The following is a 20,609-nucleotide window of genomic DNA, read 5'->3' on the forward strand; positions in this document are numbered from 1 at the left end:
GGGAGCATGTGAAAGAGAGATTACTGGTCTGGCAACTCCAAAGTACAGGGTCATTACCACTTTCTTTTGGAAGGGACATGAAGCAGGAGTCTCCCATTTTTTAAATTCTTTTCTTCCTTTGAAATTGTATGGGGCATAACTCAAGGAAAATAGAGGGCGTATAGAAACCTTAGTGACAATTTGAGTCACCTTTTAGCTAGGAATAATGTAAAAGTTGGGTTTTATGGGAGTGGATTTTTTTTCCCCTTGCTCAGTTACATGCAGCTCAAATTGGTAGAGCTCTAAAATAGAATCATTGCAGCAGAAAACCCTAGGATTTGTAATGATTCTTTGTGACTTAGTACTTACGGGACTAGAGAAATCATTTAGCTTCTTAGCTTGAGTTCCATCCTCAAGAAATGAGGAGGTTGGACCAGATGATCTCTCAGGTCCCTTCTAGAAATTTTAATACCTATATATCAGGGGAATTTTAGGCAGGATAAGCATGACTTCAGAACAACTTAATAGAATATAAACCAAAAACAAAATTGGCCTCTCTCTTCCTTCTCTCCTTGTTTCTGGTAGGGGAAAAGGCCTCTAATCAGGAAGGGGGGACTCAAGAATCCAGAACCTTCAGGGAAAGCTTTCCTGAGAAGATGGAGGTTGTACGCAGGCTCTAGTACCCGAGAGTTAGGTGATCTCCTCTTCTTAGAGTGGTTGGGTTGGGGAAAGGTGGTGAAACAAATTGACAGACCTATTTGATGGGTTGCTTAAGTGAGACCCAGATAACAAGAAGAGAAATTCGTTCTTCTGTGCCCAAGAAGTTTATTGTGATATGGGCCCTGCTTAAACCAACAAGTTCAACTGACGAACCCCTCCCCCATCTTCACCATACCTCTTTAAGTGAGGCATCTGAATTTTTGGTTTTAGTTTCAACATTTCTGAACTAGAGCCTTTGGGTTGGATGTGCTCCTAATAATGCAAGTAAAACTGTGGGTGGCAGACTAAAATTAGATCTACCTACACCCCCCTGCCCCCCATTCCTATCTCCACTTAGGCACTTAGGTTTATTATAGTCCTTCCAGACTGAAATGGCATTTACCACTTGAGAATTGTGTTGGGGGTGGGAGGTGGGTGGGGCTCTGTACCTTCTTAGAAAATTTAATTACATGCTTTATGGGTTATTGGTGATTTTTTTTCTTTTCTTTTTTTTTTTTGGTAATGTACAAACTTCTTCCCCCTGGCAGGTTCAGATGTGAACAGCATGGATTCTGTGGACAGTGGATGTGGCCTTAGGAAGACAGAAAGTCATTCGAGCTCCCAGGCAGGCACTGAGACCAACAAGGTTGAGCTCACAATCTGGGAGATAGAAGTGCCAAAGGTAAGGATGGACCTTCCAGCCTGCTATTTTGGAAAACTGAAGGGTCTGACTAAGAAAACAGGAATAGATAACCGGTTTTTCTAGGACTCAAGTCTGTTAGGTTGTCTAGATTCAAATAATATTGTTGAGAGGAAATGAGTATTAAGTAGGGTCCCAAGCAATCTTAGATTCTTAGATGTTAGTGAGAGTGATGTTTCTGTAATGACCCTAAACCCTAATAATACTGAGTTATTTAAAAACCTCTTCCTTTAACCCCTCACAGGGTGACATCTCCCCATGGTCGCTTCTTGTTTAGGGAACCCTATCTGTTTGAGGTTAGGAGTACAGTGGTCAAACTTAAGAGAAATTGTCCCTAAGCTATAGTGCTGTTGAAAAACATTGCTAGAGGAAAGTTGAAAAAGGTCTATGAATTGCCTCCTGGACTAGAAGGAGCCACATTTAGTGTGGCATTTAAGTGAAATATCACTACCAGGGTTCTTTGACTCAAAGAAATTTGGCTGCCCAGAGTGCCTACAGTGCATGGCAGTACCTTATGCACCTAGTAGGCATTCACCTAATTGAATGTATACTGGGACCAAGAGATGTGTTCCTCAATCTTAATTTCCCATCAGTGTATTTTCTCCCTTAGTCTTAGTCTCCTGTTCAGACTTCTCTCTCAGAGGACTCTTTTCTCAACACATGGGCAAAATATGAGGGCACCTCTAGGAGAAGGTGAATCTGTTGGGTGTGGGGACAGAAATTCTGGTTTTAAGTCACACACTTTCAGTGATGATTGGGGTTTGACTTCTTCAGAGTTTGTGTTATATTCCTAACTTCAGTGGCCAGATTTGCAAACAAAGACAAATGTGTTGAAGGCTCCAGGCTGCTTGGAATTGATGACAGTAGCCTGAGGAAATTAGACAACTAGTTCTTGGATTTTTATTTTCCATTTGCTCTTTCTCTCTTTCTGCTAATTAGGAGAAACAAATGGCCATAATAATTTGACTTGGAAGAGTGGCTGCAGAGGTTGGAGTGACTGATAGTAACCTCTGACTCCTTTTGTTTTCCTTCTCTCATAAATGAGAATAAGTGGGGGGGGGGGGGGGGAACGGGGAGGAATGGTTCTCTGGAGATTTTTTTTTGCACTTGATATCTCTTCAGTCTTTAAAAACTTGTCCTTTTACCTATCTGAATCTATCTGCCTAGACTGCTTTATGTGGCATAGAATAAGATACAGGCTTTTGCTTTGTCTAAAACAATGGTAAATACATGTTTTGATACGGAATTAACTTAGCCCATAAATATCTTCTATCTTTTCTTGAAGCACTTGGTTGGCCGGCTAATTGGCAAGCAGGGACGATACGTGAGTTTCCTGAAACAAACATCTGGTGCCAAGATCTATATCTCAACACTCCCTTATACTCAGAACTTCCAGATCTGCCATATAGAAGGTCAGTGGGATACTTTTGCTATATGTCCTGGTTTCTCTTCCAAAATGTAGCCAAGGCTTTGCATGTGCCCTAGGCATAATTTTGTGGTTTGTTTTAGTGCTTATAAATCCAACTCATCAGTTCCTCAAGAACCTGGGAGGGTAGGTAGGTAGTCAAGGCAGGTGGTATCCCTGGAAGAATAAAGTTATTCTCTCCATCCCCACCTCCTCTTCAGTTACTCTTTCTCATCCATTCTTGTCAGGAAAAAAAGAGGCTTAGAAGTTAAAAGTCTAAGGTCATACTTCTAAAAAGTAGATCTGGGATTATTTTGCCAACCTGCCTATGAACCTTCTTAAAACTAAAATCTTTGAATAATTTTGTTGAGTTTTCAAAAAAAGGGGGGGTAGCGGGAGATTCAGAGGTAGTTTTCCTTTCTAGCTTAATGCTTTTCTTACCAGAACCTTCCTTTCATGAATATTTCTATTCAGTCCTCACCTCACTGGTATTTGAAATTCCATTGAATTTCTGAAGTACACATCTGGCTACTCCTGAGGAGTTTAAACTGCTACTAATGTTGTTGGCTATTATTTGAAAGTCTATTTGGTTCTGAGAAGAAAAGGCCTTTGGATTAGTTTTACCCTTAATAATGCCTCTGAAATATCTCTTGAGACTTCTTCTGTTTAAAGGCTTCTTGCTTCTCTATTTCATTAAAGACATATAATCTGTGATCTTCAAAAGAATTACAAACTGCAAACCATACGAAAATAGTTCCTCCACATTATAAATAAGAGATGCAAATTAAAATAACCCAGAGGTTTCATCTCATACCTATCAGATCAGCAGATATTACCAAAAAATGGGAATACTTAGTGTTGGAGAAGTTGTGGGAAGGATAGACACAGTAGATACATAGTAGGAGCTGTGAATTGGTTCAGCTATTCTGGGTAACAATTTGAAATTATGTAAGAAAAGTGACCAAGCTGTTCCATATTCTTTTGAATCAGCCATTCTACTACTCCAAGGTAGTCAGAACTCCAATTTATAGTAAACTATTCATAGCCACACTTTTTGAGATAGCAAAGAAAGAAAAACCAAGCAGATGCCCATGAATTTGGAAAATAGTTGAACATCTGTGGTACAAAAATGTCATGGAATGTTATTGTGATATAAGAAGTGACAAATACAAGAAATTAAAAGAAATGTGAAAAGATTTCTGTGAATTGATCCAGAGAGATGAGTAGAACCAGAAAAGCAATAGGTACAAGGACTACAACAGCTGGGAACTAAGCTGAACTTTGAGGGATTGAAAAAACAAACCAACCAACAACGAAGGGCCGGAAGAACAGAGAATGAAACTTACTCCTCTTAGCAGAGGAGAGTGTTGTAAACATCATGTGGTCATTATATCATTTTTACTTAATTGCGCTTATTTGTTAAAAGGGTGGGGTTTGATTATGAAGGAAGTGAGAAGGATGGTATTTTCAGAAATGACTAACATACAACCAAAAGGCATTAGTAAAATATTGCTATTATCTTTTGTACAAAGGGAATACTGGATGGGTGGTAAGAGCTTTTTCTTTGTTTCTTGATGGGTGTTTTCTCCCTTTCCCCTCCATTCAGGGTCTCAGCATCATGTAGACAAAGCCCTTAGTTTAATTGGTAAAAAGTTCAAGGAGTTGAACCTCACCAATATTTATGCTCCTCCACTTCCTTCGCTGACTCTACCTTCTCTTCCAATGACCTCCTGGGTAAGTGCCCTTGACAGATAAAGGGTTGGAAACCAAGGGCTTATTTTATTCTCTTTCCTCTTATCTAACGTCCCCCAAGTTGTGTGCTGCCAATTTGTGGACAAGACTTGAACTCATGGGCCATTGTGGAATGTTTCTACAATCAGGGAATGGCAGGAGGTGGGTGTGTGCTCCCTCCTCCTGTTAGTTTCTTAATGGTAACTAAGCCACTCACATCCTCATTGGAGGGGTTGGAAAATAGCATGGGGATAGAAACCCAGGATAGATGCAGTGATGGCACATAGTAGCTTAAAATAATCAACACGTGAACTTCTTTGTGTTTGTGTGTGACTCAAAGAGGGTCACTCTTTTTGTTTGTGCAGACATATTTATGAAACAAAACAGAATTGTATTAGCTCAGTGTAGCGTCTTTTAAAACCATACTGTGAAGTCTAACCTTGTATAGAGTGGGGGGTACTCACTACCTAATGGTATCTCTGTTGTGAGAATGAGTGGGACCTGCTTCACTACTTTTCTTTGTTCCAAGGGAGAGTTCAGTTCCTAGGGAGCAAGGATTAGGGAGGCATCCAGAAATGACTGCAGTGTAAAAGCAAATATAAAACATGTTTAAAATGGGACATCGCTGTGGGCTGTGATACACTTTTCTTAGGTTACTTTCTCTTGTCTTGTACTTAGATTTATAAACGCTTTGTAAACTTCTTTAAAAAAGAAAAGAATCAAAAAAAACCCCAAAACCCTAAATGTGAAATGCTGCTGGACCATAAGCTACCCTTGTAAATAACATATATTATCTCTTATCATTTTGATTTCTTTGACCAGTCTTTTCAACAAGGTACACAAGCAATAAAATTTGTTGCTTTTCCCTTTTTTTTAATTTGCCCATGGGTAATAAGCGTGTTATACATTTTCAATAAGAGGAGTAGGCATCCATCTTTATTTCCTAACACATAGGAGAAGAGACAGTCTTCTCAATTTCTCTACCCTGAGTAGCCAGTGTAAGATTCCTATCTGGCACGCTATACTGAATGCCCAGTGTCTACCTCTTGGGACTACTCAGTATTATCTGTTGGCACACTAGAATTGAATTCCCAGATTATACTTGAGATATTCTCCTATACAGATGCCCCAACTATGCCTAATCTCAATGTTAAGAGGCTTTCAGGACTTTGTGGGTATGAGATTCAGTTGGCTTTGGCCCACAGATGAGACTTATTGCTCAATGAAAACTGTTTTCATGGGTTTTGATTTGGGTGAGGAGATATTTTAGTTAATGGTCATTCCACAGAATGCCAGGTATATAGCCAGGCTGGCTATTTCCTTGTCTGTGAGCATCCTAAACTCCTTCCCTCCCCCCCCCCCCCATTGGGGTATATTTTGAAACGTTACAAGTGAAAGAGAATGTTTCGTATGTCTAAATACAAATACATTTTTATAGAAATGCTTGTTCAGGTTCATTGTTAGTGGGGCAATGGAGGGGAAGTTCAGTTATTTATTAGATGACTATTTTAAAACTACTGTTTGCAAGAAACTGTGATAGGTATTATGGGGGATGTTTTGATGTGTAAATCCTCTGATGCATAGAACACTTTTAGGACATGGGAAAGTGCAGAATCTCAGCTAAGACCTGGATCTTCCCCTCTTTTTGTAACAGTATCCTGTTTATTTGAATGGGAACCTTGGCTTGGTGTTGATCCTGCTCTTAATGAAATGGGCCTCCCTGTTCTCATTCATTTTTCCAGAGCCTAGATAATTGCGATTGGAGGGTATCCCTGAAAAGCATCCTTGGGGAGGGATCGGAGTGTCTGCATGAAGAGCTTGTTCTCCTGTTCTTGCCAGCAGTACTGGGGAAAAGGTAGAGTTAGAAATATGTCTCTTAGAGAGAGAGAGAGAAGAGGATATTGGTGAGAGGAAGGGGGGCAGCACAATTCTCATAGAAGGTGCTTGGTGCCCTGTACTATTTTATAACTAGTCATGAAAGAGAACAATTGTGACCTTGGTGGTTGGAAAGAACCTCAGTAGACTATGGAAATGTGCAGCAGGCAGGGGCAAAACCTTGAGAATTCTCTTGGGGGATAGGGAAGTGGTCTGGCTGTCAGTGTTGGTCAGATTCCAAAGCAACATTGCTCCACCTACTGTTGGTAACTGTTGATTAGGAAGTATTAACCCAACCTCCTAGTTTATCCTTCTCTTCCCCTAGACTTCAGTAGGGATAAAAAGGAGAGGGACAAAAGACAATTAAAGAAAGTAAAAAGGTTTGGGATGAGATGTAAGGCCCCAGGGAACAGAAGAGAGTTTAAAGAATAGATCAGGTGTCCTAGACTTGGTATATAGAATGTCCCCAAACAAAAGACTTAGTGCTTACAACTGCACTAAGACTTTTGGGACATTCTATATAGGACTGATTCTTGTTCCACTCTAATTTCTTCTGGACTCTTGGTACCATGCTCCTGTCAGTAAAAATGCTGCTCAAACCCACCATGGAGCCTTTATACCTTAAACTTCTTAAGGGACTGTCTTGAGCTATTTAGTGACCTATCCAAAGGAAATTCCACATGGTCTCTGAGGGCCCAGCCAGGTCCTAGTCCCTTGCCACCTTCTTCAGGGCCAGATGGGAGATCTTGAAATGGAACTTCTCTCTTCCCTTCTTGAGGAAAGGTGGCAGAGCGGTTTGTGCAGCAGTGAGGATGCCACGGAAGGAGAGAGCATCCTGGGTTATTAGCAAGCCTACTCTGAGAGGTCTTACTATTGTGGTGAGGTTGAAGCCTTGGCTTTCCTTTCTTGATTAGAGTTGTTTAATGAAAATATCGTCTCTGGCAAATAAGACATTAATATATCTTGGGAGGAGTGGACACTTTGTGAGAGAAATTGAATCCATTTCCCTTGTGTTTATGGTGCTCAGTCCATTGGAAGGGTTTATAAAAAGTGAAAGTGGGGCAAAGTGATTGAAAACTTAGTGTCTGATAAAGTGAGATACTGACTCTTCCATCTGACCATACATCTGTAGGCAAAAAAGGAGGAACACGCATGCACGCACGCACACGCACACATACACACACACACACCCCCATAGGACTGCTTGCTGCCTCCCAAGCACTCAATGCTGCATTCCTCAATCTATTCTTGTTTTTCTCCTTATCTTGGCAGCTCATGCTCCCCGACGGTGTCACCGTGGAAGTGATTGTGGTCAATCAGGTGAATGCTGGGCACATGTTTGTGCAGCAGCATACGCACCCCACTTTCCACGCTCTCCGTAGTTTGGACCAGCAGATGTACCTCTGTTACTCTCAGCCAGGGATTCCAACCTTACCTACGCCAGTAGAAGGCAAGTACTTGCCAAGGATATTCTAGATGGTGAGGAATTGGGTGGTCCTGAGACCTAGCAAAGGAGGAGAATGAGAAGCAACATTTCAAACCTCTCTTGAAAATTGGAACCTTCCCTAGTTGATAAATAGTTAAAGGATATGAACAAGCATTTTTTCGGCTGAAGAAATCAAAGCTATCTATAGTCATGTGAAAAATGCTCTACATCACTGTTGATTAGAGAAATGCAAATTAAAACAACTCTAGTGTACCACCTCACACCTATTAGATTGGCTAATATGACAGAAAAGGAAAATGATAAATGTCGGAGGGGATGTAGAAAATTGGGACACTAATGCACTATTGGTGGAGTTGTGAACTGCTCCAGCCATTCTGGAGAGCAATTTGGAGCTATGCCCAAAGAACTATAAAACTGCATACCCTTTGGCCCACCAATACCACTCACTACTAGGTCTGTATCCCAAAGAGATTTAAAATAAAGGAGGTTGGGAGGAGGACCTATTTGTACAAAAATATTTGTAGCAGCTCTTTTTGTATAGTGGTAAAGAACTGGAAATTATGGGAATATCCATCCATTGGAGAGTGGTTGAAAAAGTCATGGTATATGATTGTAACAATACTGTTGTGCTATAAGAAATGATCAGCAGGATGCTTTCATAAAAAATTTTTTAGAAAGTCTTACATGAACTGACTCACAGTGAAGTAAACAGAACCAGGAGAACATTATACACAGTTAATAGTAATACTCTACAATGTTCAGCTGTGAAAGACTTGGATATTCTCAGCAATATAGAGATCCAAAACAATTTCAAAAGACTCATGATGAAAAATACCATCCACCTTCAGAGAAAGAACTGATGCAATCTGAATGCAGACTGAAGCATACTATTTTTCACTTCATTTTTTCATGATGTGTTTTGTTTTTGGTTGACCTGTGTTTTCTTTCATAACATGACTAATATGAAAGTATGTTTTTCATGATTGCTCATATATAACCTATATCAAAATATCTACCTTCTCAGGGAGGAGAGAGAAGAAATTTGAAACTGAGAATTTGAAAAAATGAATGTAAAAAATTGGTTTTTACATGTAATTGAGAAAAAAGAAAATATTATTTAAAAAATGAAACTAGAACCATCTGACAAGGCATGGGGAGAATATCTGAGTAAAGCTTCATCCCAGATAAAGCATCAGTGTCAAGAAGGAATGCTTATACTGGTGGTAGAATTGGAGACTGAGCTATTCTTGCTTTCTCTATAGAGACAGCCAGGCATAATGGATAGAGCTGGGCTCAGAGTTAGGAAGACACTGGGGGGGTATGCGCGTGCGTGTGTGTGCGTATATTTTTATATCCCACATCTGACAGTTGCTAGCTCTGGGGAAGTCACCCTCTGTGTGCTTCAGGCCACTCCCTGAAACTTCTCTCCTAAGTCACAGAAAGTTAGTAGTTTACATCACTGGAGGGACATCCCACAATGGGAGTACCTGTACTGATCATTTGAAGGTCATTATGGTGTCTGCCCTGAACACCTGTAACATGAGAAGATTTCTAGGTAGAATTATGGCCACTCCAGCCCACCTTTGGGATGAGATGAGACCAGGTCAGTGAAGTCTTCTCCAAACTGTGTGGTATAGGCTTAAGGGGCAGCAGATGGTGGTAGCTCAGGGCTTGATAAGTAGCCATGTTCTTCCCTGAGGAGAAGGGTGCCTTGGCCTGGCGGGTGGCAGGCTCACCTGAGACGGCTGGGCAGTCCAGGTTACAAGAGAGGCATCATGATGTAGCAGAGTGCAAGGTTTGGGATTCTGCTTAAGACGGCTTGGTTAGATGCTCACATCTGACGTTGCTGCTCTTGTACTTCTTGAGCTGTAAAACGGTGCAGGGAGTCCTTGTGTTAGGCCTCCTCACAGGGTGGTTACGAGGGCCAAATGAAGCAAAAAACATACAGGTAGCCTTTGTGAACCTTGAAATGTACTACATAAATATCCACATTTGATAATACGTAAGATTGACCCTTCACATAATGGAGCATATGAGGTTCTAGCGTAGACATTTCATTTGGATTGCCCCCTGAGACCCTTCTGTGAGACACATAGCTGGCAGTGTTGCCCTTTACTTGGTTTGGGCAAGTATGTGAAAAAGAGAAAAAGGTGTTTTTTGAGGGAGAGGAGGAACAGGACTCTTAATAGAAGGGTGTGAACAGAGCAGAAATTCCTATATTAGTCTTCCAGTGCCGTGTCCTAAGTGGCCATATCAGCTTGACTTTTTTTCTTAGGAATATTTGGCTTTTTTTGTTGGATAGCCCAGAGGAGAAAGACTACACTAGCTGTCATCCAGCCAGAATAACTGACAAGTAAGATCAAAGGGGATATTGGTGATATTGGTAGCTATTTATACCCACCCCCTGGGTAGAAGGGGAGGCTATAGCCAGAGAAGAATATCAGCCCACTATGAGCTGTTTCACTTGATGAAACAACCACCTTTCTGTTCACTAGTGAAGCTAATTAGGTGAAGACAGACTGTTTAGTGATGTCCCCTTAGTTCACTCCCCTCCCAGTGAGTTCACCAATGTGTCACGACATTCATTCTTCTTGTTTTTTCAAGTGAACATCTTGTTTTTCCAGTTAACAAGTATATATTTTCTCTTCCTCCCACTCCCTCCCTCCGCATTGAACAATTAAGAGAAAACACTCATGACAAACGCAGTCCAGAAAAGCAAATTTCCATTTGGCAAAATCCTAAAATATGTGTCTTATTCTGCATTTAATGCCTGTCACCTCTCTGATGGGGGGCGGGGAGGCAGTGGCAGATTTATGTTTGATCCTGGGAATTGTGATTTCATTAATGGGTTACAAAGTCCAAGTGGTTTTCCTTTATGCTGTTATTGCTATTGTACAATTGTTCTCACTCTGTCTTTTTATATAGGTTTTTCCGGTTTCCTCTGTAAACATTCTTTTCAACATTACTTCTGGGATAATAATACTGTTACATTCATATACCATAATTTATCCACAATAGGTAAATCGCCTTCTTAGTTTCCAGGTTTTTGATACAAATAAAAGAATTGCTATAAATATTTTTGTACATATGGGTCCTTTTCCTCTTTTTTTGATCTCTTTAGGATATGTGCCTAACAGTTGTGTGACTGAGTCAAAAGGTATGCACAGTCTGGTAACTTTCTGGGCATAGTCCCAGCTTGCTTTCCAGAATGACTGAACCAGTTCATAGCTCCACCAACAGTGCATTAGTGTGCATATTTTCCAGAAGCCGCTCATGACGTTTTGTCATTTTTTTCTTCTGTCATCTCTGCCAGTTTGGGTGTGATTTCATTTCATATGATTTAATCTGCATTTAAGGTTGTTGATATCTTGGATTTTTCCCTTTGAAAACTCTCTTTCCCCTTACTCCCTCTGCTTCTTGCTCTACAGTCGCCGTAATCTGTGCTGCCCCTGGGGTGGATGGGGCCTGGTGGCGTGCCCAGGTTGTTGCCTACTACAAAGAGAGTGATGAAGTTGAGATCCGTTACGTGGACTATGGTGGATACAAAAGAGTGAAAACTGAGATTCTTCGACAAATCAGGTCAGGTTACATTACTTTGAGCTGCTTCTGACCAGGATCTGAGCCAATATCTGGTTTTGGCAGAGCCAGAAGCTTTGTTGAATTATAAACTTTGAATTCCAGACTAATAATCTCCTCTAGTATCTGTTGCCTAGCTGATTCTAAATAACTTTAAAAAATCGTGAATGTTCAATTTGATTAGTATTGTAGTATTAATTAGATTAATATAGATTAAAGGAGATTAACATAGTCCAAGAGGAGTTGTGATTTTAAGTGCAGGTTCATTTGTTTAACTGCTTTAAATTTTAGTGCTTTATGTCAAGAAGTTTATCACTTTTGCCTTAGGATATATTTCTATTGGGGGCAGCTAGGTGGTACATGGATGGAGCACTGGCCCTAGAGTCAGAAAGACCTGAGTTCAAATTTGGCCTTAAGACACTTACTAGCTATGTGACTCTGGGCAAGTCACTTAACCTTGATTGTCCCAAAAAAAGGAAAAGACAAAGGGATATATTGCTGCCATGCTCCCTGTTTTCTTTCTTCTTATAAAAGAGATATTATGCTTTTAAGATTATGTTGTATATATGTGTATACATAAGTGTATATGGGTGTGTGTATATATGTGTAAGTACATACATACACACATACATACGTATATGTACGTACTTACGTATGTACTATACGGGGCAGCTAGGTGGTAAGGTGGATAGAACACCAGTTCTGGAGTTAGAAAGATTCATCTTCTCAAGTTCAAATCCAGCCTCAGACACTTACTAGCTATGTGACCCTGGGCAAGTCACTTAACCCTGTTTACTTCAGTTTCCTTACCTGTAAAATGAACAGGAAAAGGAAATGGCAACCACTCCAGTAGCTTTGCCAAGAAAACCCAAGAGATGGGGATCACAAAGAGTCAGACTGACTGAAAAACGAGTGAATTAAACACTTATAGGCATCTTTATACACATTGGTATATGTATATGTGCCTGTGTGTATACACATGCACACAATATAAGCACAAGCTGTGCCTAAGTACTTTGCTGTGGTGCTAATTTTGCTTAGCGTGCACTGTATGCTAAAGTAATACCCCCTCCTCTTTTTCCCTCCCCCCTCTTGCTTATAAACATTGTGAATACAGCCAGGTCCTAATCAGTACAAAAATGAATCCCCCTGAAATAGTCATATATATGGGAATTTGTACTATTTAAAATTAGAAATATGTAAAATTTAGTCATTGTTTTTAGCCCAATGGAAATACTCAGTGTAAATTCAAATAAAGTGACCAGGAGATTCATCATTCTCACTAATTGAGACTATAAAGTTAAATACACTGTTCTGAATTCTTGGCTGCTTTGCTCTTCAGAACAATCTCCTATTCATTATCATTAGTACATTAATTGTAGGGCTATGGCGAGGGAGAGTCCAGATCTGTGATTTTATTAGTCCAGGGAATCTTTGTTACAGAAGCTTCTTCTAAGATGCAGATCAGTCTTATTGTGGCTTGGGGCATGTAGAGGTAAGATGATACTTCCATCCTTTCAAACAGTATGTCCCACATCTTCAGACTAAAGGCAGCCATGCTGCCTCAGAGGCAGAGGATAATCCCTAGTTGACTTAAAAAATTTAAAAAAGTCACTTGGGTCATAAGTGTTTCTCCCTCCTCAGATTATTATCTTGGATTTACCTCTGTTTATATCGTGGATTTCTTCCTTCCAATCAAAAGGAAGCTCCATGAAGTAGGACATACTTCATTTTTTATCTTTGTCTTTGCATACCCAACATCTAATATATTACAGTTTGAAGTGACTCCCTTCCTAAGGGAATGCTATCTGCTGGATTTCTTCTTGCAGAAAGAATTCTACAGCAGACATCGCTGTGGAGGGAAGCAGGGTCCTGATAGGAAGGGAAGTGAATGAGATTTTCCCATTTTAGTTAATCTCTCACAAGCCCTGGTTTGTCAGACTGGATTTGTTGCCATAGACCTTGCTCTCTCCTAAGTGAGGGATGGGCAAATTAGCCTAGTCAAGTGCCCTGTTTACTTGCTGACAGCTGGATTGGTTCACCTTGGCAGGACCCAGTGGTAGAAAAATCTGGTCTTACAGCAGAAGGCACAGAACAGGATGTTTTTAAAAGCCAAGCCTTTCAGTTTCTCACAACAGGTTTCTGTGTCCTTTCTCCAGATCTGATTTTGTCACACTGCCATTCCAAGGAGCAGAAGTCTTATTGGATAATGTGGTACCTCTGTCAGGTAATAGATTGGCTGCTGTCTTTTTTTTTTCTTTTTTTTTTCTTCCAAGTCTTAGATGTAAAGAATTTCTCTCTAGGAAGAGTTGAAAACAGCTTCCTTCATCCCAGGGATAGTTCTTCCCTTCATTCCTACCATGTTTCTGACTTTAGTCTCCCTCCAATTTGAGATGCAGTCAACCTCCTATTATAGTCCTTTAGACTGACTGCCTCCGAGCTTTTGTATCGGTATTCGTCTGTACCAGAGAGGGCTACTGGACTTGAAGTCAGGAAGATCCCACCTGTTGGTACTTGATGAATGACCCTGGGCAAGCCACAGTCTCTTTGATACTTAGTTTTCCCATCTGTACAATATAAATTACCTGAATTAATATGGAGTTGTGAGTGTCAGATAAGATAGTAGAGGCAAAATGCTTTAAAAAACTTATAGTACTGATGAATGTCAGCTGTTTTATTTTTTATTCATTTATTTGTGTTTATTTATATTTTATTATTCTGTTACTGACTAAGAATCTGCAGTTCTCATATCAGATTTTTCTTATCAACAACAATAATATCAAGCATTTATATAACACTGTATAACTTTAGATAACACTTACAAATATTTTATCCTCATATCTACTCTAGGAGGTAGTACTGCTATTATCCCCATTTTTCTAATGAGGAAGCTGAGGCTGACAAATCAAGAGTGGGAAACCTGTGGCCTCAAGACCACTTGTGGCCCTCTGGGTCCTCAAGTGCAGCCCTCTGACTGAATGCAAGCTTCACAGAACAAATCCATTTCATAAAAGGATTTGTTCTGTAAAACTTGGACTCAGTCAAAAGGCTGCACTCAAGGGCCTAGAAGGCTGCATGTGGCCTGGAGGCCGTAGGTTTCCCATCCCTGGAAGCAATTTGCCCAGTCACACAGCTTAGAATTGTCTGAGGCCACCTTTCAACTTGGATCCTGCAGGCCCAGTGCTTTATCTCCTGAATCATCTAGGTACTTTACCGTTTCCAAGTGACCAGGTTTACCAGTTTGATCTATCCTTCTTTGTAGATCTCCTTTGAGGAGTTTGCCTTCTTACAGGAGGAAAGGAAGACACAATCAAGTGCAGGGTAGAATAAATTAGAAAGTGCTAAGAATTCATAGCAGACCACTTCTAGTTAAGAAATTCAGGGAAGGCTAAAGGGGCAGATCCTTACCAGGGATAAGATTTCACTGAGAAGGTAGAGGCAGGGGAGAGGGGTAGATTCTAATCTTAGGAGAATTTGAGCATGGAATTAGGAATGGTAAGACTTGTTTGGGCATACTTGAATTTTAGCTGAATAGAAAATGGGAAAGAGGAAAAAAAGGTCTGAAAGGTACTTCAGAAAAGTGAAAAAATTAAGAGAAGGGTATTGGATTTGATGTAAAGTTATTGATGACTTTCATTTGGGACAGCTAGGTGGCACAGTGGATAGAATGCCAGGCCTGCAATTGAGAAGATCCAAGTTCAAATTCAACCCTAGATACTTACTGGCTATGTGATCCTGGGCAAGTCACTTAACTCAGTTTCTTCATCTATAAAATGAGCTGAAGAAGGAATACCATTTCGGGGTTTTTTTGCTAAGAAAATTCCAAATAGGGTCACAGAGAGTTGGATATGATTAAGAATGACCTTACAGCAATAATGTTGGATTTGATGTAGAGTTATTGGTGGTCTCCAGTGGAGCAGTTTCAGTGGAATGGGAATAGAAGTCGTCAGATTCCATGGTGAGAAAATGTACAGACATTAAGTGTGGCCAACTCTTTCTAGAAATTTGGGTATTTAAAGGGGGAGAAGAGTTAAGATGATTAGAGGAATTGGAGGTAGGGTTTTTTGTGGTTTTTTAAGGACTAATGAAACCTGAGCATATTTATAGCTAATAGAAAAGGCCAGTGAGAAGGGAGCTTTTGAAGATCAAACCTTTGTGGCCTCATCTGACACAGGAGAGCACAAGAAGATGAGTAGAGGCACGTGTTTTGTCGAGTGGCAGGTAGAAGGTGGCAGGCGTAGTAGATATTTTGGAACTGAGTAAAGTAGGGATTGAAGCTATCCCAATGCCCCTGGGGATTTTACAAGAAGAAACAGTTGAGAATAGATTCTGTAGGGATTGTGATGGAGGGTCAGGAAGGATTGTCATAAGGAATCAAATCCTCCCTAAGGATCCTACAGCATTTTCCTTGATATAACACTAGAATTCTCTGGCCAAGACCTCTTACAGGGAAGAGAAATCAGTGTCATTGGACACATTGTTTTGTCCAAATGCGATTGTAATCTGGGGTTCTCTTTCTCTCTCCTTCCACCCCACCCCGGCCCCTTTATTCTTCCCAAAGATGAGGATCATTTTTCACCAGAAGCTGATACAGCTGTAAATGAAATGACCAGAGGTACACCGCTGCTTGCTCAGGTATGAATAATCTTGGTTGGAAGGGAACTTGGTAGCCAGCTAGACCCATACATATATAAATAACAGTCCCATTAAATGGTCATCCACCTTGACTTGAAAGTTTTCAGTGAGGAGGAATTTGCTACCTCCAGAGGCTTCCCATTTCATTCTGAGATTCTTGTAATTGTTAGGAATTTTCTCCTTAGATTAGGTCTGCCACTTTACCTGCCACCCATTATTTCCTGGTTGTCCCTCTTTGGCCAAGAAGAGTAATGTAAGCCCTCCATGTCTCAACTCTTCACATATTTTGAAGATAGCTATTTTGTTTTCTTTCCTTCCATTTGCCTTCTCTCCCTCCAGACCTTTTGTTTAGGTGGATCTTCCCCAGTTCTTCCAACTGATTCTTGTACAGTGTGATTTTGAGACTCCTCATGCTCTTGGCCACTTGTTCAGATGTTCTCGAGATTGTCCATTTCTTCCTAAAATATGGTGTCCAAAATTAGACAATATTATTATAGATGTCTGTGTAGGGCAGAGTATGAGAGAATTATCAGTTCCCTAGTCCTGAATATTATGTCTCAGTCTAGTCTGTTAAGCAGCAAATAGTGCAGCAAAATTAGCTTTTTGACTGCCTTTATCCTGTTGACTCCTGAATGAGCTCATAATCCATGATGTACCCCCGACTAAATGCTATCTAATGAGCCTCCACCATCTTGTATGTGTGTGATTTTTTTTTCTTTTAAAACTAAGTGGAGGAGAATTCTTTTATTTCTTCTCATCTTCCTTGATTTGATCCAGCAATCTAACCTGTTGAGATTTTTCAATCCTGACTGCGTTAATCTTCCCATTTTTGTGTCTATGTGCAGATTTGATGAGCACATCAGTGTCTTTGTCCAACTCATTGATAGAAATGTTGAACTGCACAGGGCAAGCAGAGATCCTCTGGGCATCCCAATAGAGAGGAACCTACTGATTAATGTCCCTGTTTGGGGTCTTGTGGAGATTTGCCCTTACTTGGGCCTTGCACTGGGTTGGACTGGCAAATCTTTAAAGATTACAGCAAGTGGCTGTCTTAATTTCATTGTGTTTCTCTATCTTCAGGTTACCAATTACAATTCCACCGGTCTGCCTCTCATACAACTGTGGAGTATGATTGGGGATGAGGTAATAGCTTTTGAATTTTTCTTACTGAAGTGCCTTGCTAGTAGTAACAGCACTGGAGATGTTGGGTTCTTTTAGAATTCTTCAATTCTTGGCATCGACTTGGCTGATCCTTGCTTTCCCTACCCTTTGGCTTCCATGACCTAAACTTTAGTGTGATCTTAACTTTTTTTTTTTTTCTGGAAATCCTGTTTGGATTTAAAAAAATTTTTTTTTTCAATTAAAAAAAAATCTTATTTTTCTCTTCCCTTACTCATCAAACTGCAGAAAAAAGGAAAAACAAAATGCTGGTAACAAATACACATAGTGGAGCAAAGCAAATCTGTGAATTGGCTATGTCCAAAAACATTTATATCTGCACCCTGAATCTACCACCTCTCTTTTCTTTCATGATGTTTTTCAGATAATGCTTTAAATTATAAGAGAGAGAGAGATCATCTTAAATAATGCTAATTTTGACATGTATAGTGAGAATGGCTTCTTTCAAAATCCATTTTGCACATCAGTTCCTTATGTCACTGATGTGGCTTTAGAACAGTATCAGTATCTTGTTATCTGAAGTTTATTGTGACCGTTGCCTTCAGTGACCTTTCTCTTTTCCAGGCGGTGTCCATAAACCGAACCCTGGTGGAAAGAGGACTTGCTCAATGGATAGACAGCTACTATACAAGCCTTTGATACTCCCCAGGCAACCACCTCCCGAATCCTGTTTTGCACTGTATTAGAAATGGACTTGGCACTCATGGGAAAGACTTGTTTCACATCAGAATACAAAATGTTGTCCTACCCCTGTAATAGTCATTTTGGGGCCATATTGTGGTCACTTTAAGGAAACATAATCTCATCTCTATGGAAAACAGGGATATTTTTTAATGCCACAAGGCAATAGCTTTTACAATTCCCTAATGTGGTTTCAAACTTAAAAAAAAATTAAAAACAATCCCACCAACTAGGGAAGGGTCTTAATAAAGTCGAAATACTTTCTTCTCCCCTTTCTTCCCCACCCCCCCAAAAACAATTGTGGCTATTCCTGTTTCATGAGTACAGTAGCATTTTAAGCAGAGCTATGTTGCCTGCTGAAGAAAGAGAGTTTGTTTTACTTTTAAAGTCTGTTGTTCTGAGCTCCCTAAGTGTGTGTGTCTAATGTTAATGTGTACAGCCTGTTTTCTTTAAAAAGTAGATCTATTGTACACACCTTCCCCAAGAACTTCATCTGTTGATCAGTAGGAAACCAAACTTTGCAGAAGTTTAGGTACAGGACAACAGCCACGATTTTGGCCTCTGGAGATATCCCCTGCCCCTCAGTGGGCCCAGGAAAGGTGGGCAAAGGAAAGAACTTGTAAGACTGCCAAGCCTCATTGTAATTTGTAACCATTTTCTATTTGTGCAAAGTTTGTAAATATATGAAGAAAACAATCACTGTATTATTTTGTACAAGAAACACTGGAGAAGAAAGGGAACCAGGCTTTTCTTCCGCCCCACCCCCAAATATCCGTGATTAGGTGTTCACAGTTTCACCGTGCATCATCCTAGCTGTCATTCTCAAAGCCCCTTGGCAAGTTTTCTGCCCTACTATGCACAGGATGGATGGCATGATCAAGATTGCTGGTATGGATTGAGGAATTCTTTGCTATTCTGCTGTACAGATCTGTAAAAAGTTGCCTAATGGAATTAATATTGCAGCGGTGTGTCTTTTGGATTAATTCTTTGCACTTTTTAGACTGGCAAAAGAATTGTTCAATTTACAATTGTTGAAGTAATTTAAGCTAACTTAAAACTTATATAAAAAAACACAAATTGTATCCACATGAGCCTCTTTTCTTGAGTATAATTGCTGGGAGGGAGGGTCAATAGGGCTCACATCGGAAGCTTACGTGCTAAGTTTTTGTCATGTACCTCACCAATCCTTGAATCCATTGTGGGTAGTAACAGCTTCTCTGCCCAACTTTTTCCTTGGAAATTGGGTAAGGTTCCATTTGTCCTTGGCCTGCTTATGTGCAACCTAATGATGGTGATGATTTTCCTGTTGCGATTGACACAAAATCCTTCCCATTACTCATTAGAGAAGACTGGGAACCTCCATCTTCTCTGAGCAGTAGGAGATATGTGAGCAGTAGTCAGTGATTTTTGTCTGTTAGCTTAAGTAACTAGAAGGATATGACAGTTTTGACTTAGCCTAAGTATCTATTCCCTTTCTCCTGTATGCCCTCCATTATCTTTGTCTCTTCTACATGAAGGTAATGCAAGTTCAGTTTCACTTATGTTTCTCTTCATTGGTGTTTATCTTGAAATATTTGTGTTTATAATTTTAAAATTAATTTTAAAAAAACCTACAACAACCAGTGTAGTTTCCTATGTGTAAGGCCACACCGGCCCCATGCTCAGCCTATCGAAAGAAAAAGCAAAGTAATGGGTAATGTCTAATCAGATAGGAAGAAGCCTGATGAATGAGGACCCTAAGAGAGAACTAAAATGTTATAGTTCTTGTTCTTTAAGTAAGTCTTTTGGAAATGGGATTTCAGGAGCATAACTAAATCAAAGGGTGACCCTGAGTCCTTCACTGTGTGTGAAGGCGAATAATTCTGGAAAGTCATAATCTGTAGTTCCTTTGATTTATTGGAAGCCTTGCTGAGATCTCTTAAATAAGCAACAACAGCCTTGATGTGATGAGCTGGGGCAAGAACTATGTGAAAAGGGCAACGAATGGTTAGCCTCTTGTTGTCTTTTGTTTCCAACGTGAGAGTTGTTCAGAGTTGTGAGAGACCTAGAGGAATTCCTGCCTCCTTTCACCACAAAGAATTCTCAGAACCAAGATGATGTTCATAACCAATCATTCCTTTTTGTGGCTTTCCAAGTTCTTATCTCTGCTTTCACAACTATTGTTCCAACCTCCAGCATCCCAGGGGGGAAGCAGACAGATCCTCAGCCTTGACTGTCCACCGAAAGCAAAGAAAGAAAAATGTTGGACAAAATCCCACTCAGGATGAAGTTGGTCTCTTCTGTCTCACAGCTGAGCTGTTGCACAGGTTCCCTGTGGTGGTAGCTGGTATGCCTGGAGTCCCAGGCCCCTGCCTTGCTGGACTACTTTTCCCAGGAGGCTGGTCTCGGTACAGTGTGTCCCAAAAGTCTGAGTACAGTTTAAAACTTCATTTTCAAGACACTGTATTTGTAGTTGGTTTCTGTTTTGCTAGACCATGTGATAGGAGTCTAGCCATGAGGCTAACTATGTACAGCAAACTGAACGGGTTGTTGATAGGTTCTTTTTTTTCCTTGCACACTTAAACATCAACAGATATGACCATTTCAACATAGGAAGAACAGAAAAGAACATATATGAAACAGTGAGCTTCTGTTAGGGTGTTATTTTTTAATATAAATTAGATGTGACCCAGTAGTAACAATTATCCTGCTTGTTTGTGTCC

At 40.2% G+C, this 20,609-nt stretch overlaps 1 protein-coding gene across 5 annotated transcripts in view; it reads left to right on the forward strand.

Moving 5' to 3' along the window:
- Positions 1-18,993, forward strand: part of AKAP1 (A-kinase anchoring protein 1) — a 46,853-nt gene extending 27,860 nt beyond the window's left edge. For 4 of the 5 annotated variants that reach the window (XM_072646780.1, XM_072646782.1, XM_072646779.1 and 1 more), the window contains 9 exons: positions 1,227-1,360; positions 2,664-2,790; positions 4,390-4,517; positions 7,662-7,839; positions 11,265-11,415; positions 13,572-13,639; positions 15,974-16,047; positions 17,128-17,190; positions 17,791-18,993. In XM_072646780.1, the coding sequence (XP_072502881.1) occupies positions 1,227-1,360; positions 2,664-2,790; positions 4,390-4,517; positions 7,662-7,839; positions 11,265-11,415; positions 13,572-13,639; positions 15,974-16,047; positions 17,128-17,190; positions 17,791-17,865 (998 nt within the window). In that variant the 3' untranslated portion in view covers positions 17,866-18,993. Of the gene's footprint in view, positions 1-1,226; positions 1,361-2,663; positions 2,791-4,389; positions 4,518-6,256; positions 6,370-7,661; positions 7,840-11,264; positions 11,416-13,571; positions 13,640-15,973; positions 16,048-17,127; positions 17,191-17,790 lie in introns of all 5 variants that reach the window. The other variant, XR_011975274.1, reaches the window with a different exon arrangement.
- Positions 18,994-20,609: the final 1,616 nt, after the last annotated feature.

The sequence above is a fragment of the Notamacropus eugenii genome, chromosome 2 (assembly GCF_028372415.1).
Source record: "Notamacropus eugenii isolate mMacEug1 chromosome 2, mMacEug1.pri_v2, whole genome shotgun sequence".
Lineage (NCBI taxonomy): Eukaryota > Metazoa > Chordata > Mammalia > Diprotodontia > Macropodidae > Notamacropus > Notamacropus eugenii.